The following is an 18,369-nucleotide window of genomic DNA, read 5'->3' as shown; positions in this document are numbered from 1 at the left end:
AAAACTGAAATACTTTGGCCACATAATGAGAAGACAGGACACCCTGGAGAAGATGCTGATGCTAGGGAGAGTGGAGGGCAAAAGGAAGAGGGGCCGACCCAGGGCAAGGTGGATGGATGATATTCTAGAGGTGACGGACTCATCCCTGGGGGAGCTGGGGGTGTTGACGACCGACAGGAAGCTCTGGCGTGGGCTGGTCCACGAAGTCACAAAGAGTCGGAAGTGACTGAACGAATAAACAACAAACAACATTTGATTAATATTATTCAAAAGGAAACAAAAGCATCCATCAGAACCATTAAAAACATCCTAATAAACATATTTATGCAATTAACCAGTGCATTTATATACTTAAACATTACATCTTGCAACCATTACATGTTTAAACAATGACATTGTTATGTCCTTTTACCCAAAATAAAGTCATTATCCCACTTCAAAATACATTTACATGTCTCAATATTATGGACAGGGCTTTCTCCTTACAGATCTCAAATTTAACAGTCTGCATTGTGAAGTCCAAATAATCTTCAAAAACCTTCCAACTCTTGAAGCTTAATTCTTTTCTTTGGTCTTGATGTTCCAGGAATGCAGCCATTTCCATCTCCTTTACGCCCAGAACTTTTCCTTCTTCAAGGTTAAAGTTAGCATTCCACAGTTCAATTTCTTTCCCTTCACTTTTTGTCTTCAAGACATTAATCCTCATTTTCTTCTTTAAGGAAGAAGCATTATTCTCAAAATATTCTTCACCCTTGTCATCTTCTTCAAATTGTTGGTAAACTTGAGATTGCATAAGTTCTGAAAGATGTTCCAGGGCATGAATAACCTTCAGGTAGAAGTCTTTAAAGATTACTTTGATTTCTTCTATGTCCCTCCACAGGACATTTATGGCGCCCTCTGGTGCCTCGAGAAGGCATTAGGCAGGAGATTGAGAAAGTCCTTCAGTTAATCTTCAGGAAGTCTTCAATAAACATGAAAGAAAGTTTAAACAGAAGCCATTCTCATGGGAAAGTGAAAGCAGATAGATCAAAATTCAGCTCCGCAGATTCAGTGAAGTAGGTAGATCTTCAAAACCTTAAAAAAATAGCAATAAGCAAGCAAAAAACTTTTAAGTCCCAACATTACGATTTAAATATTAAAAAAGCCAAATTTCCACATTAATAAATTCCAAAAATAATGAAAATCACCAAGAGGTTTGCATTTCTTTGCTGCAAAAAGCCTCTCTTTAATAACATTTTTTTTTTAAATGGTGTTTTAGAAATGGGGCAGACAGCTTTAAGAGTCCGTTTTTGGCTTCAGCTCAGCTTAAGAAGAGATGTGTCATGACCTCGTTGCAAGGCACAAAGAGCCTCACAACGTGGATCATGATCATTAAGGAAAAGGGGGAAGAAGATAATCAAACCAGGGATTAACACAAGCACCCAAAGACACCCACACCCATGATCCCATAAACAACTGAAAGGAGAGACGTCAGAGGAGTGAAGATAAGGAGCACATGGTGCCCCGGAGGACACAACCGTTGCAGGGAGACAAAGAGGACACCGGGGAAAACGCCCAAGCAGCCATCAAGGGTCCCATCAAGAGGGATCGGGGCATCGAGGGGTGGGGAAGCCCGGGGCAATACAGGAGGGTATAAAAGGGGCACCCCCACACTACCTACCCCGTTCCCGTTTTTCGTTCTGTCAGCTATCATTCCAATAAACCAGAAATCCTTAATATCCATTAAGTGAGTCTGTGTCTTATTGCGAAGCGAGGCTGGCCCTGACATAAAAATGGGAACCCCAAAATTTTTTTTCCCACCTGGTACCTATCCAACAAGTTTGTGAGGGACCCAGCCAGGCATGGAGAACCAGGAACCGAGGAGGCGCAACCCTTCGGTGCCCGGCGACGAAGCCCCGCTCTCGCAGGGCGGGATGCAGCTGAGGTCCGGGCGATGCAACGCCCCGGTAAGTATGGGACCCAGCTGGGGGGAAGCAGCGGGGGAGGGACCCACCCCGGCGCCCCGGAACCCGCGAGGCACCGGGGGCGAGACGAGGGGACCCTCTCCAAGCCCGCAGGCAACCCCGGAGGAAGCGCGAGACGAACCGCCACCTTGGGCGCTCGAAGGCGAGGGCGCGCCTGGCACCGCGGCGGGAACGAGGGACGATCCGTCCTCTACCACGGCCAACGGCGAGGGCGAGCGGAGCGGCGAAAACCTCGGCGGGAAGCCGGGGACGGCGGAGAGGCTCGACGCATTGGAGGAAGGGATGCAGGCGGTGCGGCAGATGCTCCAACAGCTGACGGCGGCGCAGGGACTCTGCGACGGAGGCGGCGCAGAGGCACCCCCGGACGAAAGGCGGCAGGGCGAGCGGGGCGGCGGTGACGGCGGAACCCGACCCAAGGAGCCCAACCGACGACCGGAGGCGCACCGGGAGGCGAGACGGGGTGGAGACCCAGCGGACGGCGGCGACCACGGCGGGACCCGACCCCAGGAGGCCAACCAACGAGCGGAGGCGCGCCCGGACGTGAGACGGCGGGACAACCTCGGCGGCGGCGGCGTCCGGCCCCAGGAGCCCACCCCACGACGGGAGATGCGCCAGGCTGAGAGGCGGAGGGACGACCCGGCGGGCGGCGACGGCGACGGCGGAGCCTGGATCCAGGAGCCCGACCGAGGGAGAACACCCCGCCCTCCCCCCCGAGCGACGGGACGACGACCTTGCGAGGAGACCCAGAGAGAGGCACCAATGCCGCAAGAGAACCGGAGACACCCCGACCCGCAGCAGCTCCCGCAGAGCCCGAGGCACGACGCAGAGGGGGCCAGGAGCCAGACCAGGACACCCGCCAAAGACTTTGGCATAAAGTTCGATGGGGACCCCTTGAAACTTTCCTTTTTTTTGACTAACGCGAGGTACTACCTCGAAGAATGGGGTCCCTGCTTCAGAACTGAGCGGGGAAAAATCAATGCCCTGGCCATAAAATTAAAAGGGCGGGCCGCCGATTGGTACGTCCAATTGTGCCAATCAGGCGCCCGGGCGCTGCAGGACAGCACTGAATTCCTGCAGGCACTAGAAAGGCACTTCAGGGACCCCCTGGAGCAAGAAAAGGCAAAAAGGGCGCTAGAGACACTTAGACAAAGCCCGCGCTCCGTGGCTGAGTATGCCATGGAGTTCCAAGCCCTAGCCGGAAAAGTGGACACTTGGTCTCAATCGACACTGATTGAGAAGTTCAAACACGGACTCAACTTAAACGTCCTCCGGTGGGCACTTGGCCGCGACAACCCCAGCTCCCTCACGGGGTGGATCCAGCTGGCAGCGGAAGCGGAGAACGCTCACGACACGTTCCTCCACGCAAGGAGGGAAACGCAACAGATGGAGACAGCGAGACCCCCACGCACCAGCGCAAGGCAGGTGAGGGCGAGACCCCAACCCTGGAAGGAGGAACGGGACAGATGCTTCGCTAAAGGGCAATGTTTCACGTGCGGCAGGGAAGATCACAAAGCAGCCGCATGCCCCAAAACGATGCCCAGAGAGAGCCCAAGGAGGGCACAAACAGCACCAACCCCAGCGCCAAGAAAGCGACCAGCAGCAAAGGGGGAGTACCGACGCAGACACGGCCCCTACAGTTCAGAGGAGGAGGAAAGCAACCCCGATGAGGCGGCGGGAAACGACAACCACCTGGCCTAAGGGGCGCCGAAGGACAGGTGGAGGACACTGACAGGCGCTTCGACAAAGGGGTGAGTGAGGAATGCCCCACCCTCTACGTCCGTGTCACCCTCACCCATCAAAATAAAACCGAAAAGATCTGGGCACTCATTGATTCGGGTTGCTCCAAAAGCCTCATGCACCCTGACCTGGCAGCCGCACTCGACCTCCGCTGCTATCCACTTCAGCACCACCTGGTGTTCTCGCAGCTCGATGGATCTGCAGCGGGAGGGGGCCCGGTCACCCAATACACCGGAGAAACCGCGCTACGGCTCGGCAGCCACGAGGAAAAATTGGCTTTCATCGTGGCACTGGTGGGGCAACCCCGACTCATACTGGGGATCCCATGGCTCGTGCAGCAAAACCCAGTCATCAACTGGAGAACCAGAGAGATTAAGTTTGCTGACGGGCGTTACCAAGCACCTTCAGGGAACAGGGTTCCCCGAGCAGCCATGGGGGGGGCGACGACGACTGCGGAACACAGAGAGACAGCACTGCCAGAGGGACTGCCGACCAAATACGGGGATTTCGCCGACGTTTTCAGTGAGAAAGAGGCGGACAAACTCCCCCCCCCCAGAAAGACGGACTGCACCATTGAACTGGTCCCGGGGGTACCCCTACCCAAACCAAAAATATATGCTATGACCCAGCGAGAGCTAGCTGCATTAAGGGACTTCATAGACAAAAATCTGGCGAGAGGTTTTATCGAGCCAGCAAACTCTCCAGTGGGAGCGCCAGTCCTCTTTCGTGAGAAAAAGGACGGGTCATTGCGGCTCTGTACAGACTACCGCGGATTAAACGCAGCAAGCATTTCAAATAAATACCCCTTACCCTTAATAAAGGACATTTTGTCCCACCTGGTAAAGGGTAAGGTATTCTCCAAACTGGACATAAGGGAAGCCTACTACCGCATACGGATACGGGAGGGGGATGAGTGGAAGACTGCTTTCAATTGCCCATTGGGGGCGTTTCAATATAAAGTACTCCCATTCGGATTGGCAGGAGCACCGGGGGTATTCATGCAGTTAATTAATGAGGTCCTGCGTGACCACCTTTTTAAGGGGGTTTTGGTTTACCTGGATGATGTATTGATCTACACAGAAACAGAACGTGAGCACGAACACTTGGTAAAGGACGTGCTCAAGAAACTTCGCAAGGCAGAGCTGTTTGTAAAGCTCTCCAAGTGCGAGTTTCACAAAAAACAAATTGACTACCTAGGGTATAGGATTTCTGCTAAAGGGATAGAAATGGACCCCAGCAAGGTCCAAGCCATCCTGGCGTGGGAACGCCCACGCATGAGGAGACAGCTGCAAAGCCTCCTGGGATTCACTAATTTCTACAGGGGGTTCACGCCCAGGCTGGCAGAGACTATTTTGCCCCTAACTAACCTGCTAAAGACTAAGGGCTTGGGGGACACGCGCAAATCGAGGAACCCGGGGGCGCTACTGAATTGGACAGCTGACTGTCAAACGGCTTTCGAGAGACTGAAAACCCTCTTCACAGCTGAGCCAGTGTTACAACACCCCGACCCCACCAAGCCTTTTGTGGTGCAGGCAGATGCCTCCGACTTTTCCATCGGAGCCATCCTGCTCCAAAAGGACTCCGACAACCACCTAAAGCCCTGCGCCTACCTTTCCCGCAAATTCTCCGAAACGGAGCGGAGATGGCACGTATGGGAAAAGGAGGCGTTTGCAGTGAAGACAGCCTTGGAAACGTGGCGACACCTGCTGGAGGGGGCCTCCTGCCCCTTCGAGGTCTGGACGGACCACAAGAACCTGGAGGCACTCAGCACACCAAAACGACTCAGCCCGAAGCAGGTGCGATGGGCTCAGTTTTTCAGCCGGTTCAATTTCACGCTGAAATTCATACCGGGCAAGAAAAACTTCTTGGCAGACGCCCTTTCCCGACGGCCACAGGACGACACGCAAGCCTCCGACATCGTAGGAACAGTATGGACCGAGAAACAGCTCGGCTGCCCAGCTGTCACGCGGAGCCAGACAAGGAATCAGCGCACGCCAGCACGAACGGCGGGGAGCGATCGGAGCCGATGCTCAATTTCACCGAACTGGCAACAAAGACTCACACAAGCACTACAGCAAGATACATGGTTGCAGAATAACCAACAACATGTATCTTTCAAAGACAACATCGCCTGGAAAGAGAAAGCCTTGTACGTGCCCGAATCACTGCGGGGGGAAATCTTACACAGAGCGCACGATGACAAATCTGCAGGGCATTTTGGGTTTGTAAAAACCCTCCACCTAACGAGGAGGCAATTTTGGTGGCCAAACCTCAGAAAGGACGTAAAAGACTACGTAGGCAACTGCCCCATATGTGCCACCACCAAACGTAAAGGAGGGAAACCCCACGGGCTGCTACAGGCGGTAGCCAGCCCCTCCCGGCCATGGGAAGAAATTTCCATGGATTTCATTGTGGACCTCCCACCCAGCCAAAGAAAAACTGTGATATGGGTGGTAAAAGACTATTTCTCGAAACAAGCACACTTCATCCCGTGCGCGACTATCCCCTCCGCACAACAGCTGGCACGTTTATTCCTAACACACATATACAGGATCCACGGCGCCCCCTACAGGTTGGTGACCGACAGAGGCACACAATTCACGTCAAAGTTTTGGCGGGAATTTTTAAAACTAATCGGAACCAAGCAAGCACTGTCCACTGCGTGGCATCCAAACACGGACGGATCCACAGAGATCCTAAACTCAACACTTGAACAGTTCCTGAGGGCATTCATAAATTATCAACAGGACAACTGGGTAGACCTACTACCTTTTGCAGAGGTGGCCTATAATAACGCGGTACACCAGAGCACTGGCCACACCCCTTTTAAGGTGGTCTATGGAAGGGACTTTGTACCGATACCAGAATTGCCGCAACCTGAAACCCTGCCCTGCTCACCAGACGATTGGGCGGCACAGCTGGCAACAACCTGGCCAATCATCCAAACGGCCCTAGCAGACGCACAAACAACGTACAAAAAATATGCGGACAACCACAGGGCGGAGGCACCGAACTACAAAGTGGGAGATAGGGTCTATCTCTCCACTAAGTTCATAAAGACCTCGCAACCCTCGAAGAAATTGGCACCGAAATTCATTGGACCTTTTAAAATCATACAGGTAATCAACCCAGTTACTTTCAAACTGGAACTGCCTTACAATTTGAGACGGGTCCACCCAGTGTTTCATTGTGCACTACTGAAGCCAACGAGCACATCCAAATGGCATACGGAAGAACCTCCACCCCCACCCATAATGATAGACAACCAACAACATTTTGAAGTAAAAGAAATACTGGACTCAAGAAAGCAAAGAGGAACACTACAATACCTCGTGAGATGGAAACATTTCTCACACCCAGAGTGGGTCCAGGCACGACACGTCATGGCTAGACAACTAACAAGACAGTTCCATGAGGCATACCCGGAGAAACCAGCACCATAGAACATCTTTGGGGGGGCAGCATGTCATGACCTCGTTGCAAGGCACAAAGAGCCTCACAACGTGGATCATGATCATTAAGGAAAAGGGGGAAGAAGATAATCAAACCAGGGATTAACACAAGCACCCAAAGACACCCACACCCATGATCCCATAAACAACTGAAAGGAGAGACGTCAGAGGAGTGAAGATAAGGAGCACATGGTGCCCCGGAGGACACAACCGTTGCAGGGAGACAAAGAGGACACCGGGGAAAACGCCCAAGCAGCCATCAAGGGTCCCATCAAGAGGGATCGGGGCATCGAGGGGTGGGGAAGCCCGGGGCAATACAGGAGGGTATAAAAGGGGCACCCCCACACTACCTACCCCGTTCCCGTTTTTTGTTCTGTCAGCTATCATTCCAATAAACCAGAAATCCTTAATATCCATTAAGTGAGTCTGTGTCTTATTGCGAAGCGAGGCTGGCCCTGACAAGATGGCAACCTCGCCTCCCAGCTGATCATTCACCAGTTGATCGCATAATGCCATTTTGCAGTATTCTGGCTGCGACCAGCCATCCGGAGAGCACATCTGGGGTTCTCCTTAATCCAGAGAACATTTCTGGGCTCTAGGAAAACTGCCTGAACAACCCCCTCCCCACAAAAAAGGAAAAAAAAAACTCACACTGACTGGTCTATCACAGAGATCGCAGAGACACCTTTCAAGGTGACAATCCCCCACCAGAAGTCTGTCCTGGTAATTCTGTGGCTCCAGTTGGATCTGTTAGTTTCCTGTGTGACTGCTCCCTACAGTCTGGTCCCTGATCTCTTCACCTGCTCCTCAGTCTTCTTTTGGCTTTGTTGGGGACTGAATTTCTTGTGCCTACAACCTCATTTTTCCTCTTTGTTGATTGAGCAGTTGTCTAATCAATGTGCCACCACGCCCTCCTGACATTCACACTGACTACGCTTTTCTGGTTGTAGGAATGCTGTGGACAGTGTGATTGAAAAACTCAGTTCTTTGGATTGCTGTGTTTTTTGTTTGTCTCTTTCTGTGGTCAGCCTGTTGACCTAATAAGCCATTGAGCAAACAGCTAAGATATATTTAAAACACACAAACACACGAACAGCCAGAGAGGGTAGAGCTCTCAAATAAATTGTATAACTTATTCTTGGATGAAGGCAGATAATGGGAAATATTCAGGTTGGAAGTGTGATAAGGGTGTGCTGTGGAGGCAGCAAGATTGAGGGAGGCATGATTTCCTGCGAGCTCTGGGATGGGAAGGAAACATGGGAATGTATCTGTGGGGAAGTGGCAGAGTCAAACAGGGTTGAAGCCAATGATAGATGAAGCCAGAGCCAATAATTCATGGAGTTTGCAGTATTTCTATGTCTGTCTTTGTGTCTCTTAAGCGAAGATGGGCAATTCACAATTAAGGGATATGTGTGCCTTATATTTAATGCTTTTTGTAAAAAAAATGCTTTTTGGACTTTCCCAGGATTGTTTGCTGCCATAATTCAGGAGCATTATTACCAACAGTAGGACCATGATTTTCTCCCAGTTTGGGTAAACAAATGAATTAACCGAACAGTGTTATGTCATGAAGAGATTTAATCTTAAAAAAAATGGAAAAGAAAAAATATATATAACAAAAACCACTTTTAAATGTTTCACTTTTATGACATACTACAATACAGTTTTTACTTAATTTCTGTTTGGTTTACTTTTAGCTTTGGTTATGCTAGTTATGTGTTTGTAAGCTTGGTATGACTATTACTTAAGCAAGAGGCCCCTTTCTCCTGGCCTTCCGAAAAGGGGAAAAGACCTGATTCTGCCATGTTGCTTGGGTTGGGGGTGGGGGTAATCAACCCTGGGGGAGGTTAGCACCCTAAAGAGGCCCCTGCGCATTCACGAATTTGAATTAAGGACTTTTAATATCACCATCCTGGATTTTATATTTCATATTTATATTTTTATTGAAGAGGTACTGTTTTTATTGTATTTTAATCTGTATTTAGTTTAAGTTTTATTGTAAACTGCCCAGAGTCTCTCTTTTGAGGGAGATGGGTGGTGATGACATTTGAAATATAAATAAATAAATAAAGTTATCACTATGCATTCAAGTTCATTTGAATTTAAGAGGACTATGGAAAAGAACATAATTAACAAATGACATGAAAAAAGAAGAAGTTGGTCTGACTGTCAAACTAAGAGAAAAGTGAATGACATCATAGCTTTGAATGACAGTGATCTGATCTTGTGCAGTGGGGGTTGATGAATATATGCAAGAAAGTGAAGGTGTAAGTTTAATTAGTAACAAAAGGGCAAAGATGTATGTCAGAAAGAAAGTAAAAATAAAAGCATGTGCAAGTATGAATTCACAGGTTAGTGACAGCTGCATGTTATGCTGTTTTGGATGATGATGAAAAAAACAGGGCTGAGTTTAAGAGAAATTGTGCAATATTCTGAATGGAAGTGGTCTGGGAAAGAGTTATGCTGCTTGGTGACAAAATAACAGAGATATCTGTACCATGTTTATTTCACAGTTCCATTTGGTCTACGAATCATTGGTTTCCATCTTGACAGCTTTAGTCCTGAGAGGTTCTGAATGTGGGTCAGACCATTTTCTGGAAGTTCAAGAATGTTTTCTTGTGGGGAAATGAACTTAGAAGAAAAGGAAAAAAAAATTGAACAAAACTAGACTGAATGTAGACTACAGGAAGAGAAAATATGAGTCCTGTATGAAAAAGTGTTAAAGGATAGATTAATTTCCCAACAGAATGCATGGAAAACTGCCTGGGAGACAGTGAAAATAATTATGTGATATAAGTTTGTGCAGGTATCCTAATGGGAAATATGAAAAAGGATGCTTGGAAGAATTATGAGGCAAAAGAGGGTGCATATAAGAAAAAATGCACATAAGAGAATAATTGTTGCAAAAAATGAAGATGAGAGATCTTGCTAAATGTATATATAGGGAAAAAGATAGCAGCAAAGCATGCAGTCAAAGAGGGCAAGGAACTGTTAACATTAAAAGAGGCAATGAAAATGCATAGTGATTTTGATGAAAAAATTAAAAATGTATTTTGCCTGAAACAAAGTGATGAAATGACTTGGGGTGAAACTGAAGAAAGGGAATGCTGGAAGGATTATTTTAGAGATTTGTATTGGAGTGGTAGTGAATGGATTCTGTAAGTCTCCAAGAAAAAACAAAGGTGAAAAGGAAGTCATAAGTGCTGTGAGAATTATGGAAAAGAGACTGAAGATATAGACTACATTAACTTGAGAGATGTTAAAAGATGGTGGAGAGGGTGTATGATTTTTGTAAATTATGTTTGAAGACTGCATCTATTACTGATGACTGGAAATACAAAAGGAAAGACAATAAGAATGAATATAAAAATGATGGGGGATTAGTATAGCTGGGAAGGGAAAGAGTGTAAGAAGTGACAGCAAAATTTGGGAATTGTGATTTTTATGCTGGGCAAGTGGTGTGTAGATCAGATTTTTATGTTTAACAGATCCTTTATAAATGTATAAGTATGAGAAAGAAAGATTATTGTATATTTATTGATTTAGAGAAAGGGTTTGAATTATGGTACATTTTGGTACATTTTGAGTAATTACGGAGTTGAAGTTTGGTTGCAGAATGTGATGAGAGCTGTTAGAAGATACAAGAGTAATATTTACAAATCTCCAGACTCAGAAGGAGTTTCCAGCCTTGAATTGGTATGCTAAAGGATGCCAATGAATAGAGAATAATTGATTCAAAGAAGATCAAACAGAAGTGGAAGAAGTATACAGAAATTCAGTTCAGTAGGGTTGCCAACTTCCAAAGTACCTTAGAAGTTACTCCCTCTTTACATGTCCCTTAGATAAAATTAGATCAGTACTCCAGTCATTACCAAACTGGAAGGCTACAGGAATAATGGGATATCTATAATGGGATACATCAAGCAATAGACAAAGAATAAGAAAAGGTTATAATTAAACTAAGACAGCAAATATGGAGAATGATTCAGTGGCCAACAGCTTGGAAGAGGTCCATCTATACTAATACCCCCCCCCAAAAAAAGGAGACTTATCAGATTGTGCAAATTATTGCACAGTATCCTTAATTTCACATTTAGGTAACAAGAGACATTATTGTTAATGTATGCTGGATAATAGGGAAAGCCAAATACCAAAATATTTGGTTCATTGATGATGCAAAGACCTTCAGTTGTGCTGCCACGTCAAGCAATGGAAAGTCCGTAGGAAAATGGGAACCCTAGAACATCACATTGTTCTCATGCAAAATTTATATGCAGAACAGGAAACCACAATCATACAGAACATGGTGAAACAGACTGGTTCCAGGTCAGTAAAGGAGACAAAGCTGTATACTCTTTCCTTATTCATTCAACCTATATGCTGAATATATATCGAGGGAAGCTGGATTGGAAGAAAATGAGTGTGGTTTTAAAATCGGAGGAAGAAACATCAATAATCTGAACTACAGAAAATGCAAATTATCTATAAGCTCTAGTAATAAAAGTCAAGGAACATGGTGAAAAAAATGGGAATAAGATTAAATATAAAGAAGTTCAAGCTAATGATAACAAGTACAGCAATCAGCCTTACAATTGACAACAAAGTCACTGAAGTAGCATGTAGCGTTTGCCATTAGGATTGGCTATCTGTCTATTTTTAATTCTTTTATCAGTTTATATCATTGCCCTGACACGCATGACTCAGGGTGGTGTACATCCTCATTCCCTCCCTCCAATATAGAGTGGCAGAGGTTGGTGGGCTTTGGCATGGAATAAATTTGGATTGAATACAAAATGAGTGATCCATACAAAAGAAGTATGTTGAACTGGTTTTGTCATGTAGAGAGAATGAACGAGGACTGAATCCCAAAAGAGGTACGTGAAGGAAGAATGAAAAGGTTGAGAAGAAAGGAAATCTAGAAAGTTATGACTGGTTTGATATAAATTTGATTATTTAGCCCTCCTTCCCTTTTTTTTTCCTTTTGCTTACTACTACCTACTCTATTTTCTGCTATGTGCAAAACATTGTTTGCCTTTAAAGGGAATCACATGATTAGTATACATGTGTTTGCGTATAACTTATCTTGGCCTCTGAAATAAGAAATAAGTCCTCTTTTTCATCTTCCTTTGAAGTCTTATCTACCTTCTAGTTCTGGAAGTTCTTACTACGGAAGTTGCAGGCATGATAGAAATGAACCCAAGCTAGTTCTACTGGGTTGAACAAGCCAAGTTTTTGTAGCACTGTGCTCTGATTTGTAGCCCCACTGTATGTTCTGCTTTTCTGTTTGTTTCATGATGAAAATAGATGCAAACTTTAATAACATCCTTAAGATCTCTTACTCTTTTTCTATTTTAGGTCACTGGGGACGATGCATTGGTGATTGTGGTTCAGGTGGTGTTCAGAGCCGAGTAGTTTGGTGTATACACTCAGAAGGCTGGACAACCCATCATTCAAACTGTAAACAAAGTGATAGACCTGAATGCCAGAGGAGCTGTTTTAAGATATGTGATTGGCATCTTGACCTCTTTGAGTGGGAAGTTTCAGAATGGAACATATGTGTTCTAGTCCCTTTCGCCCACGGTGAAGTCAGACCAAGGACTTCAGAATGTGTAACTGCACAGCATGGATTACAGCACAGAACTGTACAATGTATACAAAAGTTGAATAGAACAGTGGTTGCAAGTGAGGTTTGTGGATATTTTACTCCTCAGCCACCTATGGAACAAGCCTGTCTGATACCTTGCCCACGAGATTGTGTCGTATCAGAATTTTCTTCATGGTCTGAATGTAGCAAACATTGTGGAAAGAGTTTACAGCATAGATCCCGTTTTATTATTGCTCCACCGCTCTATGGTGGAACCAAGTGTCCAAATCTCACTGAGTCCAGGGTCTGTGATGTTTCAATGTCTTGTCCTCATGAGGAAGAGGAATATTCCTACAGTCTTAAAGTTGGACCTTGGAGTAAATGCCGGCTGCCTCATCTTAAAGAGATTAACATGGTTGGGAGGACAATACTGGATTTCAGCTCAGATTCAATCGAACGAAGCACTTTTAAGCTTGAAATGCTTGAGAATTTGCAAAATTCTCACAAATTGAGGTCCCACTACAGTTCCAGGTCTTGGGATATAGAAATTGGTTATCAAACAAGGCAGGTGAGGTGTACAAGAAATGATGGGAAAAATGCTCTATTGAGGTAAGTTACCCTCTTTATTCATGACAAGTATTTTCTTGAAAGGCAGTTACATTTCCTAATGGTAAGAGCTGTTTGCTAATGGAACAACCTACCATGGGAGGTGGTGGACCATCTGCTGGCAATTATGTGAGCAGAGGCTGAGCAGCCACCTGTCGAGATTGCTGTAGCAGCATCTGGCATTGAGCAGAGAGCTGGGCTGCATTATCTTCAAGATCCTTTTCAGTGATATGTTTCTCTAATTCTATCTATTTTTGTCTATCGTGTATATTTTGCCACTTCCAGGAATATTTTACATTTACTCTTATTTAGCAATAGGGTAATCAGGATTACATAGTTCAGAGCAGGCTGGGGAATTCTGGGAGTTGTCCACACATCTTAAAGTTGCCAAGGTTGAGCAACACTGGTTCAGAGAGATAGTACCATTTAAGTGTTTCTCCTTTTTTGGTAGATTTTCAACACATTTTTTCTGCTAAAGGGAGCAGATAGCATTCACAGCCTACAGCAATTACAAAAAACATTTCAGGTATTTGCAAGTCACTCAACTCCTGATTATCAAAAGAGACACAGATGTGTGGAGGAAGTAATTCAAGTAATTGCCACCCATTCATGTCTGATAGTGATTCTTAAGAGCAGAACACCTCAAACACATTCTATTATACTTACGTACAGCCTCTCCTGTTTGGGACTCTTTAGCTTGGAGAAAAGGCAACCAAGACAGGACTAGATTGAGGTGCATAAAATCATACATGGCACAGAAAAAGTGGAAACTGAGAAGTTTTTCTTTCTCTCTCAAAACATTGGGACAAGTAAAGTTGTTTGTAAGGGGATTTCAAACAGATAAAAAGAAGCACTTATTCCTAGAAGACATGGGGATGGTTGATAATTTGGACAACTTTAAAAGGCAATTCAGGGAGAAAAGTTCTATCAAAAGTTATTGGTCTTGAAGATTCATTCTCTCCTCCAGGACAGGGGCAGGATTTCTCGAAATAGCAGTTGTAGTGAACAATGGTGGGAGATGATGATGTTTCCACAGCATGCTTGTGAATACTCCAAAGGAATCTGGTTAGTCACTGAGAGATAAAGAATGTTGTATAAAGATGGACCTTGGTCTGATCCAGCAGGATAACTCTTACACATATTACTACTGGAAATTAATAGGAATGTTGAAGATTGAACTGGGCCATATAGAGAGATGAATCTTTAAAGAAATAAATCTTGCTTAGGCCACTGCATGGAGAACAATTGTAAATTGCTAGGCTAACAAAAAATATATTTTTGGTGGGGTATGGTCTCTGCTAATCTGAAATTTAGGGTGAATCAATATTCATGCCAATATAATGTTGCAAATCATGTTACAGAGAAACTATATTGATAAATATGTCTGATACCAGGGAGTGAATTGTTTGCTGTAACTACCCCCCTCATATTGAACAGACTAGGGAGCAAGGCCTGGCAATCTACTCCTGAAAACGTGCCAATGAAAACCCTATGGATTACAACAGAACATTTTGCTATATAGTGCTGGAAGATGAGCCTCTCAGGTTGGAAGGCACTCAGTATGCTACTGGGGAAGAGCTGCCTTCTCAAAGTAGAGCCGAGTTTTGTGACGGAGATGGAGTAAAGCCTCCGGGACCTTCATTTGCTGATGTGGCATGACTCAAAATGAGAAGTAACAGCTACAAACATCCATTAATAATTGGGACATGAAATGTAGGAAGTATGAATCAAGGAAAATTGAAAGTTGTCAAAAATGAAATGGAACACCTAAAGATTGACATCTTAGGCATTAGTGAGCTGATGTGGACTGGCATTGGTCACTTTGAATCTGACAGTCATATGGTATACTATGCTGGGAATGAAAAATTGAAGAGGAACGGCATGGCATTCATCATTAAGAAGAATATTTCAAGATCAATTCTAAAGTATAACGCCACCAGTGATAGACTAATATCTATATACCTACAAGGAAGACCAGTTAATACTACTATTATTCAAATTTATGCACCAATGCTGAAGATGAAAAAATTGAAAACTTTTACAAAATACTGCAATTTGAAATTGATCGAACATGCAATCAAGATGCTTTGTTAATTATTGGCAACTGGAATGCAAAAGTTGCAAACAAAGAAGAAGGATCAGTAGTTGGAAAATATGGCCTTGGTGACAGAAACAATGCTGGAGATCGCATGATAGAATTCTGTAAGACCAATGATTTATTTATTTGCAATACTTTTTTCCAACAACACAGTCAATGACTATATACATGGGCCTTGCCAGATGGATTACACAGAAATCAAATCAATTACGTTTGTGGAAGGAGAAGATGGAGAAGCTCAATACTCTCAGTTAAGACAAAGCCAGGAGCTGACTGCAGGACAGATCAACAATTGCTCATGTGCAAGTTCAAGCTGAAGCTGAAGAAAATTAAAGCAAGTCCAAGAGTGCCAAAGTATGATCTAGAAAACATCCTGCCTGAATTTAGAGATCACCTCAAAAATAGTTTCGATGCACTAAACACTGATGACCGAAGACCAGAAGAGTTGTGGGAAGACATTAAGAACATAATATGTAAAGGAAGTGAAAGATCCTTAAAAATTCAGGAAAGAAGGAAAAGATCCAAATGGATGTCAGACAAGACTCTGGAACTTGCTTTTAAATGCCAAGTAGCTAAAGCTAATGGAAGAAAGAATGAACTAAGAGGGCTAAATCGAAAATTTCAAAGGGCAGCCCAAAAAGATAAGGAAAAATATTACGATGAAATATGCAAAGGCTTAGAGCTAGAAAATCAAAGAGGAAGAACACAATCAACATTTCTCAAGCTGAAAGAGCTGAAGAGAAAATTCAAGCCCTGAGTTGCTATCCTTAAAGATTCTATGGGCAATACATTAAATGACGCGGGTAGTATTAAGAGAAGATGGAAGGAATATACAGAATCACTGCATAAAAAAGAATTAGTTGATGTTCAGCTATTTCAGGAGGTAGAATATGATCAAGAACCATTGGTACTGAAGGAAGAAGTTCAAGCTGCACTGAAGGCATTGGCGAAAAACAAGGCTCCAGGAATTGATGGATTATCAATTGAGATATTTCAACAATCAGATGCAGGAATGGAAGCACTTACTCTTCTGTGTCAAGAAGTTTGGAAGACAACGACGTGGCCAACTGACTGGAAGAGATCCATATTCATACCCATTCAAAAGAAAGGAGATCAAATGGAATGTGGAAATCACCAAACAATTTCATTAATTTCACATGCTAACAAACTTTTGTTGAAAATAATTCAACAACATTTGCAGCCTTACTGTCCAATCTTGGAGCAAGGAACCATGCTGAGACGATTGATTGAGTCTCTAGTGTTTATTGTTCCACTCTACTAGACAGAAAATACTGCTAAACTGAAAGGCAGTGGGAAAACCCTCACAGAAAAACCCAGAAATCTAAGGCAGGTCTGCTCTGCGTTTCTTTGATGGGAGATTCAAAGTTTCTAAACTACGCATGCATTTCTCCCCCTGGAGAGGGCCCCACTCCTGCTCACCAGCAGTACTCATAACACTTACATCGATAGAGAACCACCAGAAGTCCAGGCTGGATTTTGAAGAGGATGTGGTATGAGAGATATCATTGGTGATGTCAGATGGATCTTGGCTGAATGTAAAGAATACCAGAAAGATGTTTACCTCTGCTTCATTGATTACGCAAAAGCGTTTGACTATGTGGACCTTAACAAATTATGGCTAATATTACAAAGAATGGGAATTCCAGAGCACTTAATTGTACTCATGCGGAACCTGTACACGGATCAAGAGGCAGTTGTTAGAACAGAAAATGGTGATACCAAGTGGTTCAAAATTGGAAAAAGTGTGTGGCAAGGTTGTATACTTTCACCCCACCTATTCAATATATACGCTGAACAAATAATTCAAGAAGCAGGAATGTACGAAGAAGAATAGGGTATCAGAATTGGTGGAAGACTCATTAACAGCCTGTGATATGCAGATGATACAACTTTGCTTGCTGGAAATGAAGAAGACTTGAAGTACTTGCTGATGAAGATCAAAGATTGTAGTCAGCAATACAGACTACAAGGGAAGTTGTAATCAAGAAATTAAACGATGTATCACGCTGGGAAAATCTGCCATCAAAGACATATCTAAAGTTTTCAGAAGTAAAGACATCAGTTTAAAAACAAAGGTGCATCTGACTCACACCATGGTCTTCTCAATTGCTGCAATATGCCTGTGAAAGTTGGACATTGAAAAGAAAGATAGAAGAAGAATCGATGCATTTGAAATGTGGTGTTGGCAAAGATTATTGAAAATACCATGGACTGCCAGAGGAACAAAGAAATCAGTTTTAGAAGAAATACAACCAGAATGTTCCCTAGAGGCGAAGATAACTAGGCTTAGACTCTCATACTTTGGGCACATTGTCAGGAAGGACCAATCGCTTGAAAAGGACATCATGTTTGGTAAAGTTGAGGGCCAGCGGAAAAGAGGAAGACCTTCAATGCGATGGATCGATACAACTACAGCAACAATGGATGCAAACATTGGAACGGTCAGGCATATGGCGCAAGACCGAACAGCATTTCCTTCTGTTATACACAGGGTCGCCATGAGTCGTAAACAACTCGGCGGCAATGAACAACAATAAACCCCCCGCCCTTATAAACCCAGTATTTGTTTATACTGAATCATCAAATTCCAGTTCAAGCAGAATTTTGCATTTTAGAACTGAAAAAGGTTGGCTCATACTTAAAAAAATAAGTAAGTTCTATAGCTGTGGAGCAGTTAGTAAGATTAATCTTTTCATTACAATTTCTTGCCAAGCTCAGGAAAGATAATAATTCCATCAGCACAATGTATATCACCATATTTAAACTTAGCTTTTTAAACAATGGGAGCTTTGTCATGTCTCTCTGATAGAGCTTAAACATTTCTTTATGTCAGCTTTTTCTGGGCTAATTTTCTTATCATTCATATAATGTAAATGTAATGAGTAAATAAATGGAAATAATAATTTG

The 18,369-nt window shown here is 44.1% G+C and overlaps 1 protein-coding gene across 1 annotated transcript in view; it reads left to right on the top strand.

Annotated features, from left to right (window-relative positions):
• THSD7B (thrombospondin type 1 domain containing 7B) overlaps window positions 1-18,369 on the top strand; it is a 456,317-nt gene that overhangs the window by 103,271 nt on the left and 334,677 nt on the right. Inside the window, exon 2 of the mRNA XM_063318405.1 lies at window positions 12,509-13,346. Coding sequence (XP_063174475.1) covers window positions 12,509-13,346 — 838 coding nt within the window. The remainder of the gene's footprint in view (window positions 1-12,508; window positions 13,347-18,369) is intronic.

This window comes from Candoia aspera, chromosome 1, assembly GCF_035149785.1.
Source record: "Candoia aspera isolate rCanAsp1 chromosome 1, rCanAsp1.hap2, whole genome shotgun sequence".
NCBI lineage: Eukaryota > Metazoa > Chordata > Lepidosauria > Squamata > Boidae > Candoia > Candoia aspera.
The sequence above is the reverse complement of the archived record's forward strand: the minus strand, read 5'-3'. Positions and strand labels throughout refer to the sequence as shown.